This window comes from Girardinichthys multiradiatus, chromosome 14 (assembly GCF_021462225.1).
Source record: "Girardinichthys multiradiatus isolate DD_20200921_A chromosome 14, DD_fGirMul_XY1, whole genome shotgun sequence".
In the NCBI taxonomy this organism is placed as follows: domain Eukaryota; kingdom Metazoa; phylum Chordata; class Actinopteri; order Cyprinodontiformes; family Goodeidae; genus Girardinichthys; species Girardinichthys multiradiatus.
The window spans coordinates 19,126,862-19,153,165 of NC_061807.1; the positions used below are offsets into that span (position 1 = coordinate 19,126,862).

General features: G+C 39.2%; 1 protein-coding gene and 2 non-coding genes across 4 annotated transcripts in view; 1 reads left to right on the forward strand and 2 right to left on the reverse strand.

The window, feature by feature from the left end:
• The window catches only part of LOC124880803 (meiosis 1 associated protein), a 60,674-nt gene that overhangs the window by 20,562 nt on the left and 13,808 nt on the right, over positions 1-26,304 (forward strand). For both annotated transcript variants that reach the window (XM_047386156.1, XM_047386155.1), the window contains exons 5-6: positions 24,754-24,909; positions 24,998-25,157. In XM_047386156.1, the coding sequence (XP_047242112.1) occupies positions 24,754-24,909; positions 24,998-25,157 (316 nt within the window). The remainder of the gene's footprint in view (positions 1-24,753; positions 24,910-24,997; positions 25,158-26,304) is intronic.
• On the reverse strand, positions 2,807-2,878 carry trnaa-ugc. The gene has a single exon. It is a non-coding gene; the product is annotated as a tRNA-Ala (tRNA).
• Positions 10,887-10,958, reverse strand: trnaa-cgc. Its single transcript has one exon. It is a non-coding gene; the product is annotated as a tRNA-Ala (tRNA).

The window sequence follows — 26,304 nt, forward strand, 5'->3', positions numbered from 1 at the left end:
TTATTGTTCGTCCTGTCCTAATGCAAGCGGCGTTTTTTTATGTCTGTGCACCACCTGTGTAAAACCTCCCAGTCCATTAAATCGAACGCACCGATCTCCTTGGCAACAGCTCTGTTTTGCGCTCTCATGTAGTGTATGTGAAATCTCTGGTCATAAGCGATGTTTTTGAGCTGTACTGTGTTGTTGTAATTCAGCAGAATAACGTGAAACACAAGTAGTTACTCTCCCTTTGCTTTTAACTGGGGTATTTAGCAGCGAGCAGACAGACATTAAACGTAGTGGTGCTCGTTTTAAAGGCTGGCAGTTTACAAAAGCCTTGAGCTCCGAGGGAAGAGAAGCAAAGCAGGAGCATTGAGGCTCCAGCTTAGCAGAACAGTTCAGAAACTATTTGGAATGAGGGGAAAAAAACTATATTTATAAACAGATTAAGTCGTGTTTTAGACTGCCTGTTGGTAGCGGATCTGATGTTCTTTATGTGCTCGGGGATTTTTACAGCCGTAACTGGTTCAGGATGACGGCTTCATAGCAGACAGCCGTTCTTCCTTCTTCCCGGTACTGTGTACCGGCGCAGAATCTTTTAGTGGTACGCAGTACCGGACCGTACCGGCTCACTTTCACCCCTGCACATAACCAAAGGCTATGTCATATGCAGAAGGACTCCTACAATAGAAATCAGCACTTTTATTTGACCAGATTCCCTTTTATTTCCTTTTTATGAGGTGAAAAACACATTTGGAAAAGTTTTAGCACCCTTTGCCTAACTGCCATTTCTACCTGGCACATTGCCCTCTAAAACCTTTGTGTAACATATATGCTTCAACTTATTCAGTCTAAATTTGCTGCACGTATAGTGAAGATGTGGATGAATGCAACCTGGGGGTTCTCCTAGAAATTTCAAAAGATTTCCATAGTGTTTTGCTATGTTCACTTAGAAAAAACGTTTGGCGAGGCTCAAAAATGTTTATTTTTCTTTGTTTAATCACAAATAAATCAGACATAGTAACAGTTACAATAGTGGTACCACTGGAAAAAATGTTCTTCTGTCTTACCTTTACAAAGGTACCAAGGGTTTGCATGTAGGCCTTATAACTGTGGAGCTATACTTGATTTATTTAAGGTATGTAATTTCAGGCAACCCCTTAGGGCTTAACAGGTTAAGATACTAAACTTCTTTCTCTCCTCAGTGGTTGTAAACCAAAAAGTCATTAAACTAATAAAGTAACTTTGTTTAAATGCTTTTATGTGAGATAAAGAAAAAAGCTGGAGATGCTGCAGATAATTGTTGAGCAATGCATTGTTGTACGGGACTTTTTGTTTTTTGGTATATTACACCATCATTGTATGAATCGTATTTCCAGGTCTCTGCAGAACTTGCCCACATGCTGAGGCTGTAATTCAGCCATTTTATCTGTTGGGTTGGAGAATGGACACCTTAAAACATGCAGGAGGACGACTTGCAACGACTGGAGTTGGACACCAGGGTGATAGATATATGCGCCTGAATATGAGTTGTACAAATTAGCTGAATGACCTGTCTTAACTTTGAGGCTTGACAAAATTGTTTTGTTCTTACAAATTGCATTACTCTGGATATTATGTCTTGGTTTGCATTTGGAGAAGAGGTACAAACATAGAAAATAATTTAAATCATGGGAGTCGTAATCAAAATGTCAATGCTGGTAAGTGGACAAAGCCTTGGACAACTGCAAAATAGTAGGTGGATTCTCAGGTACTGGATCAGAATATTTTTTGCATTTTGTTAGAAATGTTAAGCAAGAATAGCTGAAGATTCTTGGGATTAAACCCAGGACCTCATACATGGAGAACATGAACTCTACCCATGACATCTTCTCTCCCTGACCTCCTAGTTCATATACTTTAAAGTCAGCCAAAACAACTACCGGGCTAAAAATAGTTTTAGGCCTCTTTCACACTACTCCATATATTTTTACTCCGCTTTTTATGTGGAAGATAATACATAGTAATGACATCGGAGTTGTTGTGGTTTCAAGCACTTAAAGACACTTTACAAAAGCATTTGTTATTTCTTGTGATTTTCTGGCTATTCAGTTTACTTGGACACACTGTAAAATACAGTATACAATTTGTTTTTTTCACCAAAAACCCAGAATTTATTTTGCCGAGGGGTTCAATTGAAGAAGAAAATCTCCCTTTTTGCTAAATGTCCATCTTAGGATGAACAGAGCCCCAAACAACCCCAAAACAGAAAATATCAGACATGTCCCATAGTTTAGGATCTTCATGAAGGAATCTGGATCCGGAGTCAACTTATTATCTTTGTAGTTGGGCCTACTATCTGTGTGTTAGATGCTCTAGAACAGGGCTCTGCAACCTGTGGTTTTTTGGACCTTCCACAATGGTTCTTAATAACTTTGGCTTAGAATGATAAAGAAGAAACAAATGTTTTTAAATAAAGATGTAAAAACAAATTGCTTTCAGCTATTTCATGGAATATTTGCATTGAATTTCCATAACAGAATGGCGCTTACAGAACTAGTAATATTAATTTGGATAACTTTTACTGAAGGTTAGATGCTATGTGTTCTTTTTTACATTTTCCACAAATATTAGCATTCCATAAAAGAAAAGGTCCTCATTTAAAAACATAATATAAATAAAATGCTGGTTCTTCTAAAAATGTAGTAGTAAATATTTATCAAAAACTACAAGTCGTCTTATTTCAAATGGTCATGTAAACTTTTTGACTCTAAAGTTTTAATAGCTGAGGGTAGAAATGGCTTATTGGATTGTGAAGGTTGCAGACCTGTGCCCTACAGGAAAATGTTGGAGATGCTGGGGATTGATCCCAGGACCTCATACATGCAAAGCATGCGCTCTACCACTGAGCTACATCCCCTGTGTATGACCTACACTATCTATGCTAACACACGAAGAGTGTGAGTTTATGTTTTTCACTGTTTACTTTCAGCATTTAATTTCTTCTGTTTGCACCAACACATTTGAGCTTTTTCAACTTTTTCATAGTTGCTGTATATTTTTACCCCCTGACATTTGCTATTAGCCTTCAGTCTTTTGCTTCATTTCAGAATCAGAAAAGCTTTATTGCCAAGTACGTTTTTGGACATACAAGGAATTTGTTTTGGTGTAGTCGGTGCAATACAATACAAATTAAACAGTATAAACATATCTACAATATAATATAAATATATGTGCACAGTTTTAACTGAGTGACAGTAAATGTAGAGCAGTATAGGATGCCAGAGGGGTACAACAGTGCAGGTGATCAGTGTGCAAGTACGGCAGGAGTCCAAGCTGAGCATTAATGTAACGCATAGAGTTGCAGGTTACATTTGAAATGTTTACGGAGAAACATTTGAAGCTATACGTTTTAGTCTGTTTTAAGACATAGACTTAAACTTTAGACTTTATCGTCATTCAACTGCACATTCACAATGTACTATTGAGCGAGATTTTGTTGCAAGTCTCCGAATAAAAACTGAAAAACTAGTAAAAGCATTTATGTGGATTTACATAGTCTATGAGATTACAATCACATATAGGCTCGATATACCACTTTGGTAACTTCTGAAGGAAATTGGTTGCACTGGATTTTATTTAGATGTATCAGAGTGTACAGCCCTAAGTACAAATGCACACCACACTTTTTAGATTTTGAATTGTCAAATCTATCATTTCCCTTTCGCTTCACAATCATGCACTGCTTTGTGTTTCCTATCACATAAAATCTCTATAAAATACATCGATGTTTGTGTTTGGAATGTGACAAAATGTGAAAAAGTAGGTGTGAATACTTTCACAACGCACCGTATGATGGTGAAACAAAACATCAGCTACACAAACATAAGGAACAGCACAGTTAGCTCCTCTGGCTGAGACTCAGGGTTCATGCACTTCAAGGGCAAGTTGCACTCTTTTGTGAACTAGAACAGGAATGTAGATATCTTGTAACAGGAGTGAAAGTAGCCACTTACATTTGACTTGAAGTACAGAACATTCATCGTGGAGGTTTCATCTATCAACAGGACAGGCTTTTTTCTTCTACCATTCACAACCATTCACACGTTGAAACATGATGGCTTTGTTAGGCAACGTCCCAGATGTGGCAGCAACCTGAACGACAGGGTGGACGGAGTGGCGCATCGTACCTTAAACGGGCCTATTAGTCTGCAGACCGACAAAGCCTTAATATCCATCCCACGATTAGAACTGAAGAGGCTTATTTAATGTCTTCAAGAAAGAAAAGGAAATTCTATCAGTAACATTTGTACTGTTTTTCAAGTGTTTTAATTATTAACTATAGACATTTACATCTTCTCTTTTTAATGCCTAAATACGACGACATTATTAATTTTTGTCCTTGATGCTTTTAGTAAAGAGAAACACAAAACTGACCATATTTTCCTCAACTGAATTTTGTAAACTTGGGGAATATTATAAAAATTGTTATCATGCAATGCAGGGAGCTATTTCACCTTGACCTTTTAGAGAATCTGTAATTTTGTATCTGGAGTTTGTGTAGAGGAGTGATGCTAATGGTGCGTTCACACCAAACGCGGATTCTGCGAATATTTCCCGTCATTTGTGTGCTGTTGCTCGCTTGACATTCTGCATAAACTCCGCGTTGCCAAATGTCAACAAACGACGTCGGAGTCGAAAAACGCAGCCGACGTCGACGTCCCTGGGTTCACCAGATTCTTCAGGGACGGGAACAGTTCGGAGATTACCACCACCAACTCCAGGAGCTGCGTCTGGATGACGGTCGATTTCAGCGGTACTTCCGTCTATCCTGGACCCAGTTTGAAGATCTGCTGTCCTGCGTTGGGAGACGAATCGGTCTCCGGGACACCAACTACTCGCTATATCCCCGCTGCTGAACGCCTGTCCATCTGTCTTCGGTGAGTAAATAAATCTCAGCTAGTTAGTTGAGTCATACAACTCAGGCTTGCCGCACACTGAAAACAGCTTCTTCTCCGCTGCTGTCCTTCACCCTACGTCACAGCCACATCCAGTCCCTGATTGGTTGACGCGACGCAAATTTAGAAAAAAGTTCAGATTTTTCAACTCGTCCATCGCTCCATTTCGCTCGGCGCGCCTTTCGCACCGCGTCTTTTGTCTCCTCCGCTCCGCTCCTGAACGCGCCTCTACATAGGGATGACATGTAAATTGGCCCCTCCTATCGCAGAATCCACGTTCGGTGTGAACGCACCATAAGGAGTCTGGTTGAGTATTTATAATTATGGTAATCTAAGTTCTTAAAGCAGTAGTAATCACTAATGTTTCTACTTTATTGTAGCAATTAAGGTAAGGATTTGCAGTATTTCTTTGAAGGCTTTGCCTAAAACCTCTTAGCGTAAATCAGAAGCAATCACATCTTCGATAAATTTTGATTCTTGGATCTGTCCCTCCATAGAAGTGGATTTTTAGCACATTATATCACCTCTAATCCCCTTTCCTACCTTTCCATCTTCTACTCTTATCCATTTCCTCTAATTTTCACCCCTCTCAAGCCACAGCACTGGCTCAGAGTCGCCTCCACTGCGTTTTTTTGTCATGTTACACGCATCTCATATGTGTGTCCTCTATAAATGAGTGACTCGTGACTATCTCTTTTTGCACAGACCACAGTGTGTGGTCTGTGCCAATGCAATGTTCCCATGATTTTCACTTATGCTTTAATCATACTCCACTTTACAGAATGTGCAATTCTCCATTAAACCATGGCAGAGAGACGACAGAACTCATTCCTTCTCTTCCCTCTCCAGCTGTTTAATTGCTTTCTCTTCCTCCATCATCTCCCTTTTTCTATGTGTCTTTTTGGAAAAGAAAGACTTATAATTCTTTGCTGTTATGGCTTCCCTCCTCCCTTGTACTTTGTGGCAACATATCTAATTTCCTCTGTCCTTTAATTTGTTTTATCTCTCTCGCATTAGCACAGATTAATTATGTTTTTATCTAGATTTATTGCACTTTGCCTTATCTAGTTGTAGTTGTAGTTGTATCTAGTTTCAAATGACACAGATTAAATTAAACTCCCTTTAACCCAATGCTATTTTGTTAGTAGTCTGAAACTGGGAAGAATTTACTAATTACTCTTGATGTTTACATTCATCCGCCGTTTTATTTGGCATACTTGTTCAATTGCTTGTTAAAACAAACAGCAAATCGACCTGTCGGATTGCAGCAACAATTAATCATCTCAACCTGATGAAAAGAGCTTATTCAAGTTCAAACTAACCATCAGAAAGAGGAAAAAAGGGACTTTGGGTGACTCTGATTGTGGAATTATGGTCATGATTGAAAGAAAGAGATCCTGAATACAAGCAGCTGAAATGAGGTTCCTTTGCAGAGTGGCCAAGCCCTCTATTGGAGCTCGGCCATCCGAGAGGAGCTTGAAGTAGAGTTGATGCCTGTCCACATCGAGAGGAATCAGCTGAGGTGGCATCCCTGCTAAGCCTGCTGCCCCTTCAACCCGGTCCCGAATAAGCAGAAGGCAACGAGTATGAGAATGTGGCATTATTATTAGTGCCAGACAGCAGTTTCTGATAATAGATAAAAATCCTAAAAGAATGTTTTAAGCACCTTATTGTATCAATTTGTGTGCAAGATGCATCACAAATGCAGACACATGCAAGAGACCAACTACCTTTTCATTTGCTTGAGAGGCTATTAGTTTATAGCACGTCCAGCTGGATCCAGAGACCTTTCTATAAAACCAGTCAAAAACAAAAACACAGCAGTCTCTTGCCGGCAGGTGTACATGCTCAATGTGTGCTTGCAGCTCTAAAAGAACTGTCCTGTTGTCCATGGGACAAACCTTAGCAAGATAAAACTGTTATGTAGTTGTTTAAGGGTCCCACCTAAGGACACTGCATTCTCACTGACTGCCTTCTCAGCAGATGGCGATGTAGCTCTTCCTCCATAAAAAAGCATCTTTATCAAACTTTCTCCTTCTCTCCACAAAAAAACTAATACAAAACCTGACACACAGTACATGGAGCACAAAGAAATAGCTTACAATAAATTAGGTAATTGACCAGTCAAAACATAGTTTTTCAAAATACCAGTCAACATAGTGACGCTGAGTTAAAAATGTATTAAACAATACAGTGACAAAAATACATTCTCAGTTTAACATTTTACATCTGGGTGCTACACAGTTGGTTACTGAAAGTCTGGCTACTGGGAGTTGTGTAATCACCTCTGTTCCTGTAAAGAGAAGGATGTTCATTGTCCCTTTATAAAAGGAAGTTTTGCTAGTAATTGTTCTTTTTTTCTTACTTTACTTGCCTGTTTCAGAAACACCTAAGCCCTTTCCAAACCCCACACAGTTACAATAGGTCACACAAATACACCTTGAGTTGAAAGAGTAACGAGTGTGAAATGTTTCCTCTCTTTAGAGAACTTCAGTGACCCACAGCCAAGACATGCTAAGTCTTAAGCCAATTATTCACACTGAGCGTTTGTATTTATGCATATTTCTAGTGTTACATTAAAACAATAATGTGAAACTTCATCAGTCAGGCTACTGTTGCCTATACAACACAGAAGAGAAGGGCGTGGAAGATTGTTTGGCAAATTAAGTGATTAGGAATGTCGTAACTGTAGACATCTGGATTGTAAAATGAATAAAGTACAGGGTCTTTGAACAGCAGCCATTTCTCTCCTGAAAACACAATAGGAAATACATGGCAGAAGCCAGGTTTTGACCTAAGGCTTGAAACCACTTAAAATATTTATATTCCATTACCTATATCCATACATTTACATTGACTACATTGAAAATAAGAATGGAGGAATCTTGTAGGATTCTAGACTCTCTAAACTGGACCATACCAAATCTGAACATACTGAACCTCTGTCAGTCAAATCTCTAGAAACATTTATTTTCATACTATTGCTCCCCAATCAACAAAGCCCAAGTAAGTAAATTAATAAATTTTTATTTTACTCTATGTCCTCTTTAGTGTTCCTTGATTACACTGAGTAAAATATTTGAAGGCTAATGCTAACCTTTCAGATATTTTCTGCAAGTTATAGTTCAGCTAAATAACGTTAACAAGCTGCTTCTGTTGTGTTTACAAGTTGGGTAAAGGGTTAACCGCTACATTTTTAAGCTTCGAATAGACCTTATCTTCATTGACGTAAAACATCAGGAGTTTACCAGGGGAATGGATGCTGAACATTATTTCCCCTGTGTGAAAGCCAAGTAAAACACATCTAAGCTCCTAAAACAGACAAATAATTGTTAACAAAAATCTCATAAAGATCTACTCAAGATCAGACCTACTATTATTTGGGTTTTTTAGCTTCTAGGTGACATAACTAAAATATATTGTTTATAACTAATAACAGATGATTATAACACTTTAGTTTACTGAAATACAGATCTGTATTGTGTATATGTACTTTCACATTTTTTAAATAAGTGGATCCTCCTCAATGCATTGATTGTCACGGCATAATTTACACCAAGCCTGACATTATCTGAAGGAGTCGAATACGTGGATGCAAATGTCCACCATAGACCTTAGCTTGTCAGCTTATGAAAACCAAGTGCTTATGTGTGAATGGGCTTCTGTGGACTATTGATTAAATTTACTGAGTTGACCAGTGTTATCTCATGTCACTTCGGAAGGCAAACGGATACAATCAGTCATATGCAGCTCTAAGGAATCCAAATTCAATGCAAATCAACCAATTTTATTCCAACAGTACGATCATGTAGTCACATTCAGATCCATTTCACTCCGATTCATTCTTCTAAAACTGTATTATCTAATTGAGTTTATTTTGTCCAAGAAGTTTGAAATTAGAGTCCCAGGAAATAAGGAACCTCAGCGTTCCTGAAAATGATTAGTCATTTGGAGTCATCAAAATTATTTTTTACTTGGTTTTCCAAACATGCTAAGCAAGCACTGACTTGGTCCAACGACAGGACAAAACAGCAGTTTCGCAATAACAATTGTTGGTTTCCTAAGAAATGCTTTATGTGCTCCATCATCAGTTCACCACAATCTACCAGTATTCTTATGAGATTATTTTTTGTATAAATTACTTACTACAGGAAACAATTTTACATGATAAAAAACTTATTTTAAGGCTGTCACAATGTTCTCATTTCACAGTTGTAATTAACAATTTTTCACATTACATGAAAGTCTGAATCAAATCACCAGTGCTCTTTTTTTCATGGTATTTTTTAATTTAAATACAGGTCCTTCTCAAAATATTTGCATATTGTGATAAAGTTCATTATTTTCCATAATGTCATGATGAAAATTTAACATTCATATATTTTAGATTCATTGCACACTAACTGAAATATTTCAGGTCTTTTATTGTCTTAATACGGATAATTTTGGCATACAGCTCATGAAAACCCAAAATTCTTATCTCACAAAATTAGCATATCATTAAAAGGGTCTCTAAACGAGCTATGAACCTAATCATCTGAATCAACGAGTTAACTCTAAACACCTGCAAAAGATTCCTGAGGCCTTTAAAACTCCCAGCCTGGTTCATCACTCAAAACCCCAATCATGGGTAAGACTGCCGACCTGACTGCTGTCCAGAAGGCCACTATTGACACCCTCAAGCAAGAGGGTAAGACACAGAAAGAAATTTCTGAACGAATAGGCTGTTCCCAGAGTGCTGTATCAAGGCACCTCAGTGGGAAGTCTGTGGGAAGGAAAAAGTGTGGCAGAAAACGCTGCACAACGAGAAGAGGTGACCGGACCCTGAGGAAGATTGTGGAGAAGGGCCGATTTCAGACCTTGGGGGACCTGCGGAAGCAGTGGACTGAGTCTGGAGTAGAAACATCCAGAGCCACCGTGCACAGGCGTGTGCAGGAAATGGGCTACAGGTGCCACATTCCCCATGTCAAGCCACTTTTGAACCAGAAACAGCGGCAGAAGCGCCTGACCTGGGCTACAGAGAAGCAGCACTGGACTGTTGCTCAGGGGTCCAAAGTACTTTTTTTCGGATGAAAGCAAATTCTGCATGTCATTCGGAAATCAAGGTGCCAGAGTCTGGAGGAAGACTGGGGAGAAGGAAATGCCAAAATGCCAGAAGTCCAGTGTCAAGTACCCACAGTCAGTGATGGTCTGGGGTGCCGTGTCAGCTGCTGGTGTTGGTCCACTGTGATTTATCAAGGGCAGGGTCAATGCAGCTAGCTATCAGGAGATTTTGGAGCACTTCATGCTTCCATCTGCTGAAAAGCTTTATGGAGATGAAGATTTCATTTTTCAGCACGACCTGGCACCTGCTCACAGTGCCAAAACCACTGGTAAATGGTTTACTGACCATGGTATCACTGTGCTCAATTGGCCTGCCAACTCTCCTGACCTGAACCCCATAGAGAATCTGTGGGATATTGTGAAGAGAACGTTGAGAGACTCAAGACCCAACACTCTGGATGAGCTAAAGGCCGCTATCGAAGCATCCTGGGCCTCCATAAGACCTCAGCAGTGCCACAGGCTGATTGCCTCCATGCCACGCCGCATTGAAGCAGTCATTTCTGCCAAAGGATTCCCGACCAAGTATTGAGTGCATATCTGTACACGGTTGACGTTTTTTGTATTAAAAACACTTTTCTTTTATTGGTTGGATGAAATATGCTAATTTTGTGAGATAGGAATTTTGGGTTTTCATGAGCTGTATGCCAAAATCATCCGTATTAAGACAATAAAAGACCTGAAATATTTCAGTTAGTGTGCAATGAATCTAAAATATATGAATGTTAAATTTTCATCATTACATTATGGAAAATAATTAACTTTATCACAATATGCTAATATTTTGAGAAGGACCTGTATATTCAAGAGTGTTGCTTATTCAAAACAACCAGGACTTTCAGCAATGTCCACAGATCAAAGAAAAACTTCTGGAGATGCTGGGGATTGAACCCAGGACCTCATACATGCGAAGCATGTGCTCTACCACTGAGCTACATCCCCATGTCAGGTAAAGACTTCAGAGCAAGAAAAAGATCTTCTAAAGGACCGAAAGACTGCTATGTCTTCTTTCTGGCAGTTTGTGATTTTCTTTTTTTAATTAACTAGGAAAGGATTACATTTTTGTTAGATCACAAATCTAATCTTTAAGAAATGCATGGTATGGAATGAGATTAAAATTACACTGCCAGTTTTGTTAAACCCATTAAAATAATTTCATGCAAGTGTTTGTCTTTTGCTTTTTCTTCATATTAATTATGTGTGACATTCTTTTCATCTCCAGTCTGCCTGTAAACAGATTACTCCCTTTTGATTTTAAGGTCTTACTCTTTTTCTGTTCTCTCCTTTTACTCTTTGTGTTTTGTAATAATTACACAGGAAGCCATCACATATTTAAAACATTTTAAAATGCTCTAAGGAGCCTCTGCTCCACTTTTTTGATTACTGGGACCACCAACCCTCTCTGCCAGGTCGCTGGTATATCTCTGCTCCCAATTCAACATTGAAGAGGCATTTTAACCATGAATACCTCATAATGTAAAGAGAATTCAGCATCTCGAAACAAATCTTATCCGATCCAGATGCCCTGTCGGCAGGGAACCTTTTAACTAACTCGGAGATGTCTGCTACAGCTTTGGACTCTAGATTCTAGATGCTGCCTTCTCAGCAGAGGATATGGTGACCAGATTTAGAAAATGCTCAGAGTGCTTCTTTCACTGGAAGCCAAAATCCTTAGGACATGTCTGCAATTCCCCCTCCAAACCAAACATAGCCTGGGATGTGCCTATCTGCTGCTTCAGGAGTCCTCAAGGAGAGCCAAGCCCTAAAGGACTCTTTCTTCAAGTTGATCTCTTCCTTCGCCGTTGGTGTCCACTGCCAGGTCCTCTGGTGGCTACCGACTTCATTGAGCTTCAAGCCACATCTGCTGGAGAGAAAGAAATTCTCCAAGAGATGCAAGTAGAAGATCTAACATATTTTCCATGTTTTTCACATTTTTAAAGCAGCAGTAACTGATCAAACGTGTCAAATCTGCTGAAATAATATTATTTGCATAAACCAGGGTGCTTGTTAGAAAATTGTCTTTCCCCTGTTACTTACAGAATTACTGGTATTCTGGTGTGTTTCAAACATTGCAAAGTTACCATTTCATAGTGCTTTAGAGCAGGAGAAATTAAGAAATACAGAAGCATCGTCTTGTATGGTCTTGGTACCATCTTGACACCATGTGTTTGTTGCAGTGTGCTGCCAGATGTTTCAATATTGCAAAATTGTTTGTTTGGGGCTTCTGACATCTGTTAAAGATGCAAATGCTGAGTTTTTAGGGTCTATAACATATAAAGTCAGATTTCTGGTGACAGGCAATAGTTGAAAGGGGACATGGTGTGTATTGAAGCCAGGACCTCCACCATGCAAAGCATGCACCACTGAGCTACAACCCCTTTGGCATAGGTGTCATCATAAAACAATGAGTGAACTACTGCTGCATGTTCAGTCCTTTTTAATGAAAACAGATACTGCAAGATATACTTGCACCATCAAGTACTTTTCACTTGTCAACTTTGCTGTCAGTTCTAAATGGTTTAATGAATGAATAATCACATCATAACTTGCATCATCAGTTGTTGTCACAGTTCTACATAAAACAAGGCATTAGCATTCCAGCATTTCAGGGACGGTGCTGAAACCACGACTCTACATGAACCTTTTTAATTTCATCCCGAGAGAATCCTCGTCCTGGAAGGTACTGATTAGCGCTATTCCTAGTTGTTAAATCATAATTCCACTTTTCAATTAGCTGCTTCCCTTTCATCTGCTATTACAACCACACACCAGCAGTCATTAACCTCAGATCGTTTTCTCGCTCTCATTCGGTTAATTTTCTATCACAGTCAGCTTGTTCGGCTCAGTGTGTGGTTGCACAGACGTGGTCAGAGGCAAAACCCCACCCAGGCCTGCCTACAGCACACACACTGACATGTTTGGCTAGAAACTAGAAATGTTTTTTCTCACTGTCAGTAGTTTAATTATTTGTTGCGCGGTCATTCAGTCGGTGCCAAAGTTAGGCTGTTCGCACCTCTGCATTAACAGAACAGCAGGTGGTCACACAGATGGAGACCGACATCTCTGTTTATGCCAGATTTCAGCCCGTCACTGAAACTGGCTGGTTGCTCTGCATCATGAGCAAACCGAGAGATCCAGATGTCCTCATCTCACCTGTGTCAACACCTCTGCTGTCTGTCAATCTGTTCTGTCTTTTACATTTTCTGCTTGGCATGCTTTAGTCAAAGGAAAATATACATAAGAGATCTACAATATAGCTAAAAATATCAGACAGAAGACCGACACACGGTAAGGTGTCAGTCCATGTGCAGCTGACAAAAGAAACAGCTTTGATTTTGTTCCCTCTTTACACTGAGAATAGGACAGATGGTTGGTAAAGAGAAAAAGTAAAACGTTCCTCAAAGGGACTAGCAGCTATAACACCCAGACTTGATTTGGTGTCTCTCTGTCATTCCCTATTTACGTGAGCTTGTCTACTGTACACTGTTCTCTTTTGTTATTCATATCAGTCTTCTGCCTTTGAGACTTATGGGGCAAAATATGTCAATAAATTTAATAAATCAGAAGTATTATGAGGATATTGTTTTGGAAAACTGAAGGAAAAGTAATAAATAGAGTTTTTCCCACATTTCCCCATAATTCTGCATATTTTATCTGTATATTATATGATAGACCAACACAGAGAAGCTCAAATGTGAGGATAAATGGTTTTCTTAACATTTCACTAATGAAAATCTAAAAATAAGGATCTGCATTTGTATTCAACCCTCTTTACTTTCATACCCCTAAATTAAACCCAGCATAAAGAATCAGCAAAATAAAAATAGAATCCTGATAAATGACAGGGATGAGGCTGCAGAGAAGTTTAAAGTAGGGTTTGATTGTATAACAGTATCTCATGCTTTGAACGTTAAACAAAGCACTGTTCAATATATCCTTTAAAGATGGAAAGACTATGGCACGTCTAAACACCAAGTAAGACATGTCCATTTACCTAAACTGGCAGGCTGAACGAGGAGAGTATTAATCAGAGAAGCCAATGGGCCAGGAGGCCCATCGCTGCAGAGCTCCACAGCTCAGATGGGAGAATCTGTTTACAAGAAAACTGTTAGTTTTGCACACAAATCCTTATGGGAGAATGGCAAGAAGAAAGCCATTGCTAAAAACAAAACCCAGAGAAGTCATGTGTGCAGTTTGCCACAACCCATGCAGGGACATAGCAAACATGTTGAAGGTGTTCTATTCAGAAGATCCCAACATAAAAAAATTTCGAGAACTAATGCTGAACACATCACCCCAACTGTGAAACATGGTGGTGGCAGCATCATACTTTGGGAAAGCTTTTTACAGCAAAGTCAGGGACACATCCATCCTTTTGCTCATCAGGATTTACTTCCTGCCTTCACACCTGGATCTGTTTGTTCTTTTCCATTCTCTCTCCATCTTCACTTGTTTCTATCCTCTTCTGCTTTGACCCGACAGCTCACAGTATTATTGTTTACTATATTTTATTTTGTCTTTCCCATTTTGAAGAGTGGCTTGATGAAATGGACTTCAGTGGAACCCCAGAGAAACAGCAAGTCTGGATTACTTATTAAAAGTATCTTGCCACTCTGATCAGTTAAAAAACTAACTCACTTAATGTGGGATTTATTTCCCCAATATGAATAAATTTACTCAACTTAAAGGTTGGATTTTTCTCCATTTTTCAGTGTATGATTACGCTACTGCAGTAAGAGACGCTTCTGTGCTAAGATCCTTTACACATCAAACGCCTGAGAGCCAGTACATGTGGACAATCACACTGTCACATTGATTTTGAAGTGAGATTTATTACCAGGGTTATTGTTTATCCTCATTTTAGGAACATCTTTCTGATTAACTTTGCATTTAGTTGTGTCATGCCCTTCCTTCTTTCGTTCACATGCATCCCAGATATTAACATAAAAGTCACTGTGATCTCTTGTAGATTCTTCAAGGTAATATTTTTTAGACCTCTGGTGATTTGATTAAACAGAAGTGATTAACTTTCTTCATTATTTTGATATTTTTTCTATTTAACTGGGTGGCTGATATTTTCTGTGATTTTCTCCCCTCTCTGGTTGCTCTTTGTAAGTCACTCCTCTTTCATGTACCTCCATGATATCAAGCATAAGTCTGAGATGGCAGACAGCTGCTGTCTTCACTCAGTCTCTGTGTCCTCCTCTGCCCTAAAATCCCTTTTTTTTCCTGGATGGTGTGTGAATTAAATTAGTTCATCTTATCTCACCATTATATTTAAGTCATGAACAGTTTGCTTTAAAAACAAAAAAGTAACGTAGAAGTTAGGTTTGAAAGTTTGTTGAAAATGTGTCAGGGTGGGTATTCCATCCGACTGATCTAGAACTTGAACGTTGCTAGGGTCAAATGTCAATCCTAATGTTGTAGTTCTCACAGTTTTTCATTACCACCATTAATGCATTGAAAACATATGCAAGAAATCAAATCAGGCATATTATTGCTTTTTAAATATATATTTAGCTGAACATTTGAATTCATCAGCTGCTGAATTTAGGCCATTCGTGTTTGTTTCTCTACAAGCTGCTTACTCAAATAAAAAAAAGACACTTGGTGTTACTGTACATGTGTCCATTGAAAGCTGTAAAACCATCTTGGTGCATTAATGTTAAAAGTATTAATGCTTGTTTGTCAGAATTTTATATATTCTGCAGTCAGGGAGGTCAAATTTTAAAAACAACCCTGAACACCAATTTAAGGACTTAAAAAGTCAGAAGGTTCTCATCAACCCAACATTAAAATCCAGGAAAGCTGTTGTGCCTATAAAACAGAGTAATGGCTCCGGTGCTAACCTGTTCCTTTACACTTGTTTTGGTCAAAATCTCTTAAAGCTATCACACATATAGTACTGTTCAGCATCTGATATTGAAAGTGTTCAATATGTTTTTGGTTCGCTTGGATGGATGGATGGATGGATGGATGGATGGATGGATGGATGGATGGATGGATGGATGGATGGATGGATGGATGGAAGGAAGGCAGCTGGATTTGTACTTTGCTAATTTGCTCTAGTTTCTGAGATGTTTACATTCAGCTTCATGTTGTTTCAAGCGGGTCATTCAGTTAAGTGCTGAGCGACTTACATAACGTGCTGCTATTGTAAAATTCATTAACGGCCCAAATGTTTTGTTTCAGCCCAATTTTTTTTCTCCACTGCATGAAAAACCTTATTGTTCCTAAATGGCAGAGCTTAGTGGTAGCTAGGAGTCCTTTCTGCCACATTGTTTTGGTGTCACTTTTTAAAGTGTGCTACAGAACGTTAAATTGAACACTTAGTTCCTCCCATAAACATTCTGCATGTGTTCACATATAAAACAACGCTGTATTTGTTTAGCAGTGCAACCGACGGGGCTATGCTGGATGATTTCAGTGTGAACATGTGTACCATTACACCTCGCTAAACAACTCTTACACTTGCAAGCTGTAACAATTAAGATGGGAGTAACATCATTGGATGCTATCTTAGGAAAATGAAAGAGTTAAGGCCAGAATTATTAATACCCCGGGAAGATTTAGATTTAAAATTATTTTCATTCAGGCAAAACGTTTTTTGTTCTCACGGGTAATAAGACAGGAATATGATACAACAATATAAAAGGAGCATCAGTTTTGAAAAAAAAATATGTTTGTATTTTTTTGAAAATAAAATACAGTAATTAATGTAAAAATCTTTATTGGCATTACAGCAACCAAACCCTTCCCATAGTTGCTAAGCAGCTTTTTACATGTTTCCACTGGGATTCTGACAGTTTATCTTATCAGAATCACTTTAAACCTAAGTCTGCCAGGGGTATAAATAATTTTGGGCTTACCTGTACCTAAGGTTTACCACTCAGCAGGTGATCCTGAATCAAACCTGAAAATTGTAAGGATGGATGTCTTATTTACATTTTTAAAGCTAAACTAAATGACATTTTCGGAAGAATTTGAATTTGATATGAGAGTTTATTTACAGTTTCTTGAAAACACCGAATAAACCTTGCAGATATTTGAAGCAGCCAATAAGAAATTCTGAAGTACAAAAATAAAAAATCATGACACTACCTTTAAGTCATCAGATAAAGCTTTGCATTATATATCAGGAGGTCCACTTGTTGAACTCTCTGAACGATATCTTTTTCTGTCTCTCCTTTGACAGCCAGCTGAAAGAGCTTTTTCTTCCCTCGTCTTCATGTCCTTTTCAACCGTCTGTCTGATTTAATTTTCAATGCGACCACACTATTTTAACAGAAGTGACTCTGCAGCAATTAGGTCACACAGCCTCTGGTGTGGTGAGGGACCATGTTTCAGACCAGATGATCAATGTCCCATTTGTCATCACCTCAGACTGCATCAATGAGCCATTCATCATTAATATTTACGCAGACAGGCGGGCACACAGTGGATGTTGTCAGTGTCATTGTGGAGGAAAAAAGTTGATGTCAGAGGGAAATTCCACAGACGGCACATCTTCTATGTTTAAAGCACATTTTAAAGTTTGCATCGATTAGGGGCTTGGCCTTCCTGCTGAATAAAGTCAACACATGGGCAGAAAAATGCATAATTCATAAGTCATGTAGGAACCACATAGGAACTTATACGATGTTTGCAAAATGTTAAATGAGGGATTTATTTTGACTAGAGTCGTGTCTTTGTTGCATTTTCTTGCCTTTAATATACGTGAACCTTCCACTAACTTCAGCCCGTTTTATTGGAATTTGATGTCACATGACTAAGGAGCACATAACAGTGAAGCTGAAGGAAAATGGATTTCAAGATTTTGTGCAATAAAAATCATCAAAAGTGAGGTGGATTTTCACTCAGTCCCTGTTAGTCAATGCTTTGTAGAACCACCTTTTGCAGCAGCTACAGCTGCAAGTGTGTCTCTGGATGTCTTTTTGCCACTCTTCCATGAAGGCCATATGTGTGGAGTGCACAGCTAATAGTTGTCCTGTCAAAAGATTCTATCACCTGCACAAGGAGAGGATACCAACATGACCGTAGCCTAGATTGGAATCAGTTTCTTGCTTTGAATCCACAGCATAAACTGTGAGGAAATTGCTAAAGTTAGCAAGAAGCTTTCACCAGATTTCCCATCATTACCGAGAGCATGGTCCATTATGCTTATCAGCAATACTTATCTCAGAGTGAAAACAGGGCTGGAAAGTCAAGCTTCCTCTTCTTGTACAGCATGTTAGTGTCATTACTTAAGACAAAGAAGCTAATGTTTAAATGGCTAATGGTCATGAGGATGAAGCACTCGTCCTAATGCACAGATAAAAGAAAGCATTGCTGAGCGTTTTTCAAGGAGAGTGGAGGCAGAGAGTAAGAACATACATAGGAAGAGAGTAATGTGGTTATTATCCAACTTACAAGCAAAAGTAAAAGGCTGATGGGTAATGGACAAAACAAGTACATCTGGATGTGTGTATATGTTGGGCTTTTAGAGCTGTGGGTTGTCAGAGCTAGAGCCATTTAACCTTTACGTGCTTCAATAAATAACATTATAACAATAAAAATATACACTGCCTGGCCAAAAAAAAGTCGCCACCAAAAAAAAAAGGTCACACACTCTAATATTTTGTTGGACCGCCTTTAGCTTTGATTATGGCAAACATTCGCCGTGGCATTGTTTCGATAAGCTTCTGGAATGTCACAAGATTTATTTCCACCCAGTGTTGCATTAATTTTTCACCAAGATCTTGCATTGATGATAGTAGAGTCTGACCGCTGTGCAAAGCCTTCTCCAGCACACCTCAAAGATTCTCAATGGGGTTAAGGTCTGGACTCTGTGGAGGCCAAGACATGTCTGAGAATGATGTCTCATGCTCCCTGAACCACTCTTTCACAGTTCGAGCCCGATAAATCCTGCCATTGTCATCTTGGAATATGCCCGTTCCATCAGGGAACAAGAAATCCATTGATGGAATAACCTGGTAATTCAGTATATTCAGGTAGTCAGCTGACCTCATTCTTTGAACACATACTGTTGCTGAACCCAGACCTGACCACCTGCAGCAACCCCAGATCATAGCACTGTCCCCACAGGCTGGTACAGTAGGCACTAGGCATGATGGGTGCATCACTTCCCCTGCCTCTCTTCTTACCCTGATGCACCCATCACTCTGGAACAGGGTAAATCTGGACTCATCAGACCATATGAACTTCTTCCATTGCTCCAGAGTCCAATCTTTATGCTCCCTAGCAAATTAAAGCCTTTTTTTCCAGTTAGCCTCACTGATTAGTGGTTTTCTTAAAGCGCTTCAACAATCTATACTTGTAAAAGCTTTTATTAAAGCTCTCAGACAAATTCTCACAGTCGCGTTATTTGCTCAATTTTTGCCCATCTTTCGTGCATGCCATCTACTACCTGCTCTATATTTACTGAGCAGGATTCAGTTTTTTTTTATCTATCTTTATCAGCGTTGAATATATTTGTGGTCTCTTGCGTTTAAAAAACGCACTGAACCATAATCATAATTGTCTGCCCTGATTGGTGCCTGTCAGTGGAGTTCCAGCTGTGAAGCCATCTACAAGAGGGGACAGAGCAGACTGTACTTCTTGAGGAAGCTTAAGTACCTCAGTGTTTGCAGCAAGATGCTGCATATCTTCTATAAGTCTGTTGTGGAGAGTGTGATATCTTCTGCCATTGTCTGTTGGGGAAGCAGCATCAGCGCCAGGATCAACAAGCTAATAAAGAAGGTTGTCTCTGTTCTGGGAACTCCTCTAGAACCTCTAGAGATCATTGAAGAACATTATGGAGAACCCTGAGCTTCCTCTTCATGAGACTGTCCTACAACAACAGAGTGTCTTCAGTCAGAGGCTTCTTCAGATCTGCTGTAAGACGGAGCGCTACAGGAGATCCTTCCTGCCCACAGCCATCAGCATCTACAACTGCATAATATGAGCTACAAAAACATTTAATTTCCCTTTGAGATTAATAAAGTATTTTTGAATTGAATTAATCATTCTTTAAATGCAACAATTTAGAAAAACATGATTGCAGGGGGTTGTTAAACACACAGATACGTTTTTAATGAGATTCCAGTGCCACCCAATCGTGCTAACCTTAACATGCACAGCACGGTTTACACACACTTGTACACAGAGAGGACAACCTAATGAGATTCAGGAGCACAATTAGACTTTTAGATCAGGGTTAGGTCACTTGCTCCAACTCTTGATTTAATGAATTTTTCATCTCTAATCAGAGCAAGAGAAGAGAGGTTTAGGAGGGTGGTGGTTGTAATTATTATTATTATTTTTTTTTTGTTTACCTGATTTAAGTACACACTATAAATGAAGTGAGCAGAGACTGGGAAGAAGACAGATATTAAACGCAGATAAATCCCCAGAAGGGAAACATACAACCTAACTGCTTTATTGCTCTCTGCTGTCTCACCAAACACACTTACAAGGGTTAACTGCTCTCACCCATTCTCACTCTTTAACACACATTACTTTCTAGCATTTAAAAAGCTAGAGAAATAAAACACCTAATCTTTTCCCTTCTATTCGTTCTCACTCGTAAACACAAGCACACACGGTGGTCTAATTACTAACATTGCTGAGGGTGTGGTCTATCATCCATCACCCAGCTCAGCCATCCATCTCCTCCCTATCTCATCTGATCTTCTCCTACTTCCTCTCTGTTGTCCCCCTGGCTTTTCTCCACATGTTTATTCCAGCTCCGATAGCTCCTTCTCTCTATTATCCTTCTTTCCAACTTTACTGACATTATCAAAGAAAATGGCAATCAATTAAATGGCAATCAATTTGCTCTGACATTTTTTTTTCCCCCATCTATGTCCCTCTCCTGAGGATTTTTACTTTTTTCTTATAGAAGAAAACATGTCGTTTGTTTCTTATTCTTCCTGCTCTTTTTTTAACTCCTTGTACAACCCATATCAAATGTATTCACACCCTGGTCGTTTCACCCTTTTATAGCTTTTATAAATCAAACCATGGTCAAGATTATTAAGCTTTATGATTGCATAAATATTGACGACCTTTAGGTCAGTATTTAGTTGATGCACCTTTTGCTGCAATCAGCAAAGTCTGTGGATGTGTCTCAGTCACACCTGGACACTGCACAAGCTCAAGCCCTGTCAGGTTGCTCAGAGATCAGTCATGAACAGTTCTTTTCAGCCCCATCCACAAGTGTACTTTTTGTGACCGAGGATGGACCAAAGAAAAAGGTCATACTATGGCTGGACAGACGATGAGGTCCAGGCTCTTTTGAGCGTTTTTGCTGATGAAGACATTCAGGAATGACAGGGTGTATGTCAAAGCTACTGCAAAAAAATCTCATTACTGTCATCTGATGGACTGGAGGTGTAATAATGCAGGTTTCTTCACAACTTCCCCATACACCATTAGGCTAATTAAAATACATTTTCATTTCATAGCACTGAAAACAGAAACCACACAAATTACCCAGCGTTCCTTTTACCCGGGGGGGAAAAAAAAAATCCCAGGTGTTTAAATCCCAAGAGTTTCGGTGGAAATGGGGCTTTTGGGACATTGCTGGTGTGAAGTAACTTGAAGGTGCAATTCTGGTGTTTGAGGGCCAATGTCCCTGCATGTTGTAGATGTGTCCCTGCTCCAACACATCCGAATAAAATAGCAGACCTATCTCCTCAGCCTGATGCTAATTCTGGCATCTGCTAATGGCCATTTCATGTGATTCAAGTGAGTTGCAGCAGGGAAACATCAGAAACATGCAGAGCCCCTGAATTTACCAATGCTAAACAAGCTGGACCCTGGCTGCATAAAATCAGTCACTTTAAAGTGGGTGGATAATTATGCAAACACTTATTTCACACTATATATTTTTCATCAATTGACATTACTGTGAAAAAAATTTGTTTTTATTGTGGTGTGTGAAAAGCTATTTTTGTCTGATTGTATTGGACAAGATTTAATTTATAAAAGCAACCAAAGGGAAAAACATCCAAATGGAAGAATAGTGTTTGTCTTATTGTGAGGCTAATTAATTGAACGATTAAATATCTGTGATTTTTTTTAATTTATTTTGAATTATTTCACAGAATTTATTCTTATTTAATTTCTTACCTTTGTTTTCCTCTGCAATCAAACTGGTTCTCTCTACAGCTGTCTTATACTGATGACCCAAAGTGTGGAAGAATTAAGGGAAGTTTTTTTTCAATCCATGTTCAGAGAAGATCTGAAGGCGAAGCATTTTGACGTTTCTTATGACACATAAAGTAGACTAGAAATGCAAACTTATTAGTATACTTTAAATCTTCTTCCGGCCTGTCTGACTCTCGTTTCCGAACATACGGGAATCAATGAGAGGAGATTGAGCAAATGTAGTTTTTTTCCCCCTCAGATGAAGAGCATACTAGATGAAGGACTTTTACAAATGTCGGCGATGAATCCAACATGTGACAGATGGAGGAAAAAAAGGTAGGAATTTAAAGTCGCTTAATTTCGTCCAAACGTGGTGTGTGGATATTCTACATTTATTTTCTACTGCTCTGCCTCCAACTTATCCTCCCTTCTGTCGACCTCCTGTTCCTCTGATCTCCCTCCAGTCCCATTAGTTATCTGCTGATGGCTCATTAACTTTTAAACAGAAGGCAAAAAGGGAGGATGGAAGAGGGGAGTTTATAAGGTTTGTGTCAAGCCTGAGATAATAAATAGACACTAAGGGCTAAAGCAGGAAAGCTATAGTGTGAAGAAGTGAGCTTTAAGCAGAAACAAGTGAGTAATATACATTATATTAGAAATAAGGGAAAGATTTCACACAACCATCAGAGGTTCTTCGTCTAATGAAATCTCTGTGCTGTGCTCTCCACCAGGCATGTTTAACAATTATATCAGATGACTGAAGCCGTCAAATAAAAGTGCAGACTTCTCTTTGGGTCGCTGAGGTTTTAGTTTGATGTCAAACTTATTGTTAAAATGTGTTGAGTAATACCGCCATCTAGTGGTGAAATACAAACATCGGCCAAAGCAACAGTTTCTGTGTTTGGACGAACACTTAGGAGTGTTCAAGCTTATTTCTAATGTCAAGCACTAATAAGTATGGAGCTATGCAAAAAATTCTTCAGTCATTCATACTTTTTGTGTAATTTGTTTCCAAAAAGCTAGCTTTTTTGCAAGCTTTAAACTGGTCATCATTGACATTTTTGCAGTTTATTTAAGGTCTCTGAAACGTTTCTTTGGGATTTATCTGCTTGTTGCTCAGTAAGTACCCAATCTTATTTCTCATCTGTATTTCTGTCTTTTCTTGGATGTCATTGTTATCTCTACCTGCTTCAGGGAAGGACTTCAGGCACAGAAAAAAAAAAAAATTTCTTTATTGAAAATATACTATATATCCAGTAAGTATATGAACAGTATATAAACTTAATACTAAGTCAGTGCTCCTTTTGCATGAATTACTGCATCAATGTAATGGGGTATCGCAGGAAAGAATGTGGTTCTAATGAGGTGTATTGGAAGCCCAGGTTGCTTTGATAGCGGCCTTCAGGTCATCTGAATTGTTGGGTCTGGTGTCTTGACATCTTCCTTAATAGTTTCTCTATGGGGTTCGGGCCAGGTGAGCTTGCTGGTCAGTGAAGCACGATAACACCATCGTAATTGGACCGGCATGTGGTACCTTTGGCAGTGTGGGCAGGTGCCTAGTCCTGTTGGAAAATGAAATCAGCATCTCCATGAAGCTTGTCAGCAGAAGGAAACATGACATACTCTAACATTTAGCCGAAGATGACTGCTCTGATTTTGGACTTGAGTGGACCAACACCTGCAGATGACATGGCTCACACTGGACATAAAAAAACTTAAATTCTTTGCCTCTCTTCTTTCTTTTTCTACCAACCTTTTTCCCTCCACTCAATTTTCCATGAATGTGCTTGGATACGGCACAGAAAATTCTGTAGCAATGACCTATTGTGCCTCACTCTTGTGTAGGGTGTCAGTGTCACTTTTCTTCATCTGTAAGCCGTAAGCATCAGACCGAGGGGAAATAAACACATTTAAAATATATAGTATGGGAGTTTGACTTTTTGATTACTGAAATAAGTGAGCTTTTTTATTATATATTATGTTATATTATATATTAATTTACTGAAATACCCTTGTAATTATGGTTCTCCCATATGAAGGCTCGGAACATAAGGCAGCTGAAACTAGAATAACTTGTTCGACTTTGGCTGTTCATGTTTAACCAGAGCCTGAATAAAGAATTTGTCGACTAAAGCCTGGTTTCTCTTGGTAGTCTCTAAACTGTCAAAAAATATATATTACAAGAGGAAGGTCCTGCTGCTTGTTAAGTCACCTAACTTTGACATATGACTCATTAAAGCATAAAAGGCTACCAAACTGATTGGGTGGACAAGTGATGTGTCTACACATAACTGATAACTTAGCAAAGACCCAATTTTAGATTAGATCTTTGTTGCCACCAAATTATCATAAAGATGTGATTTGGTCCCTGTTTCTTTGGAGTGAAAATGGATGGAAAAGCAGCTGAAGTCCAAAGTGAAATTCTGAAAGACTGTTAGAAGGCCTGGAGAACGATAGATGTTTAAAAGAGAAAGTCTGGCTTCCTGAAAGAAAAATAAGACAGAGATTGATTTAAAACCTTTGCACAGTACTGTGTCTTGCACCACATCAGACAGTCTGTTGTGCATTTTACTGATTTCTGTGTGTCTCTGTGTTTGCGTCTCTGCAGACTCACTGATGTTAGGGACAGAGGTGGACCTGCAGCAGGTGGAGAACAGCGTGTTCGCCATGGAGACCGTGTTAAAGGAGTGGCTTCAGGAGCAGGGAGGTGACAGAGAGCATCTCCACCTACTGCTGCCCAGCCCCTCTGATAACCCAGTTCCAGGTCAGACACGATCAGAACCACATTTACTCAAATGTAAACTCAAACCAATGTACTGTTGCCACTTTTCTGTTTTCTCCCACCTGTGTAGTTTGTGTAAAGTGTGACATGCTGGAGCGTCTGATAAGCCCCGCCCTCATCCCGTTGACCCCCAGCCTGGGAGTGAAGACAGAGGGCATTCGAGACTTCCTGCCAGCGGTCAAGGGCCCCAGCAATCAAAGCCCGACTCAACAGCGGCTGAAAGCAATCAAGTAGGTGTGAGCTTCAGCAGAGAAGAACAGAAGAACAACGAACCTGCTCTTTGAGCTTTAGCATCTGTAATATCTTTAGTTTCTATGGATGCCACTTTTTAAATGAGTCTTATATGTTTTTCTCCGCTTTTCCTCATTTTGTGTTTGGCTCGATGAAACTGGGGAAGCAAGGACACACACGAGCCATTAGCCGTCTGTGTGATGAAATCTCTTCTGTCTATGAATGCCTTCTTTCTTACTGTATGGAGTAGCGGAATATTTCTTAGATGAAACTCTCTCATCGTATCAGGGGGCGCTTTGTTCAGCTCTGGTGTTTGAAACATCTCAGAACAAGTGCAGTGGAGCAGAAAAACATCAAGGGCTAAAAGACGTTTTCCTGATTGACTTGTTTATGTCCTCCATGGGCTTTACATCCTTTTGTTCCCGCTCTTCTATTCCTGGAAGAGCGAGGACACAAGGAATGGACAAAATAAGTTAACAGCAGGGGCTTTAACCAGTATGAAGATGTTTTTGTAAAGTTTTGGTTTGTGGATGACAGCAGATTAAACTAGAAACAAACACGAAATGTCATAAAGTGTCTTGAAAAAGTCATTTCACATTTTGTCACTACTACCACTAACTTCAGCGTTTTTAATTTTGATATTATGTGATGAGCCAATACAATTTAGTGCATAATTGTGAAATAAAAAGGGGATTTTCAGTAGTTTTTACAAATAAAACGTGTGCATTTGTATTCACTAGGTCAATACTTGCTAGAACCATATTTTGCTTCAGTTACAACTTGAGGTGTTGTGGGTTACGTCTCTGCCAGCTATGGACATCAAGACACTCGGTAAACTCAGTCAGATTAGAGACGGATTCGATTTTAGTCTTTTTTAAGTCTTGCCACAGATTCTGCATTTAGGTCTGGGTCATTCTAACACATGAATATGCATTGACCTAAACCATTTCATTGTATGTTTAGTTGTCCTGCTGGAAGGTGGACCTCCACCCCACTGTCAAGTCTTTTCCAACCTCTAACAGGTTTTTGTTTTTCCAGTATTGCTCTGTATTTAGCTCCATCCATCTTCCCATTAACTCTGACCAGCTTCTCTTTCACTGCTGAAGAAAAATATTCTCACAGCATGATGCTGCCACCACCATGCTT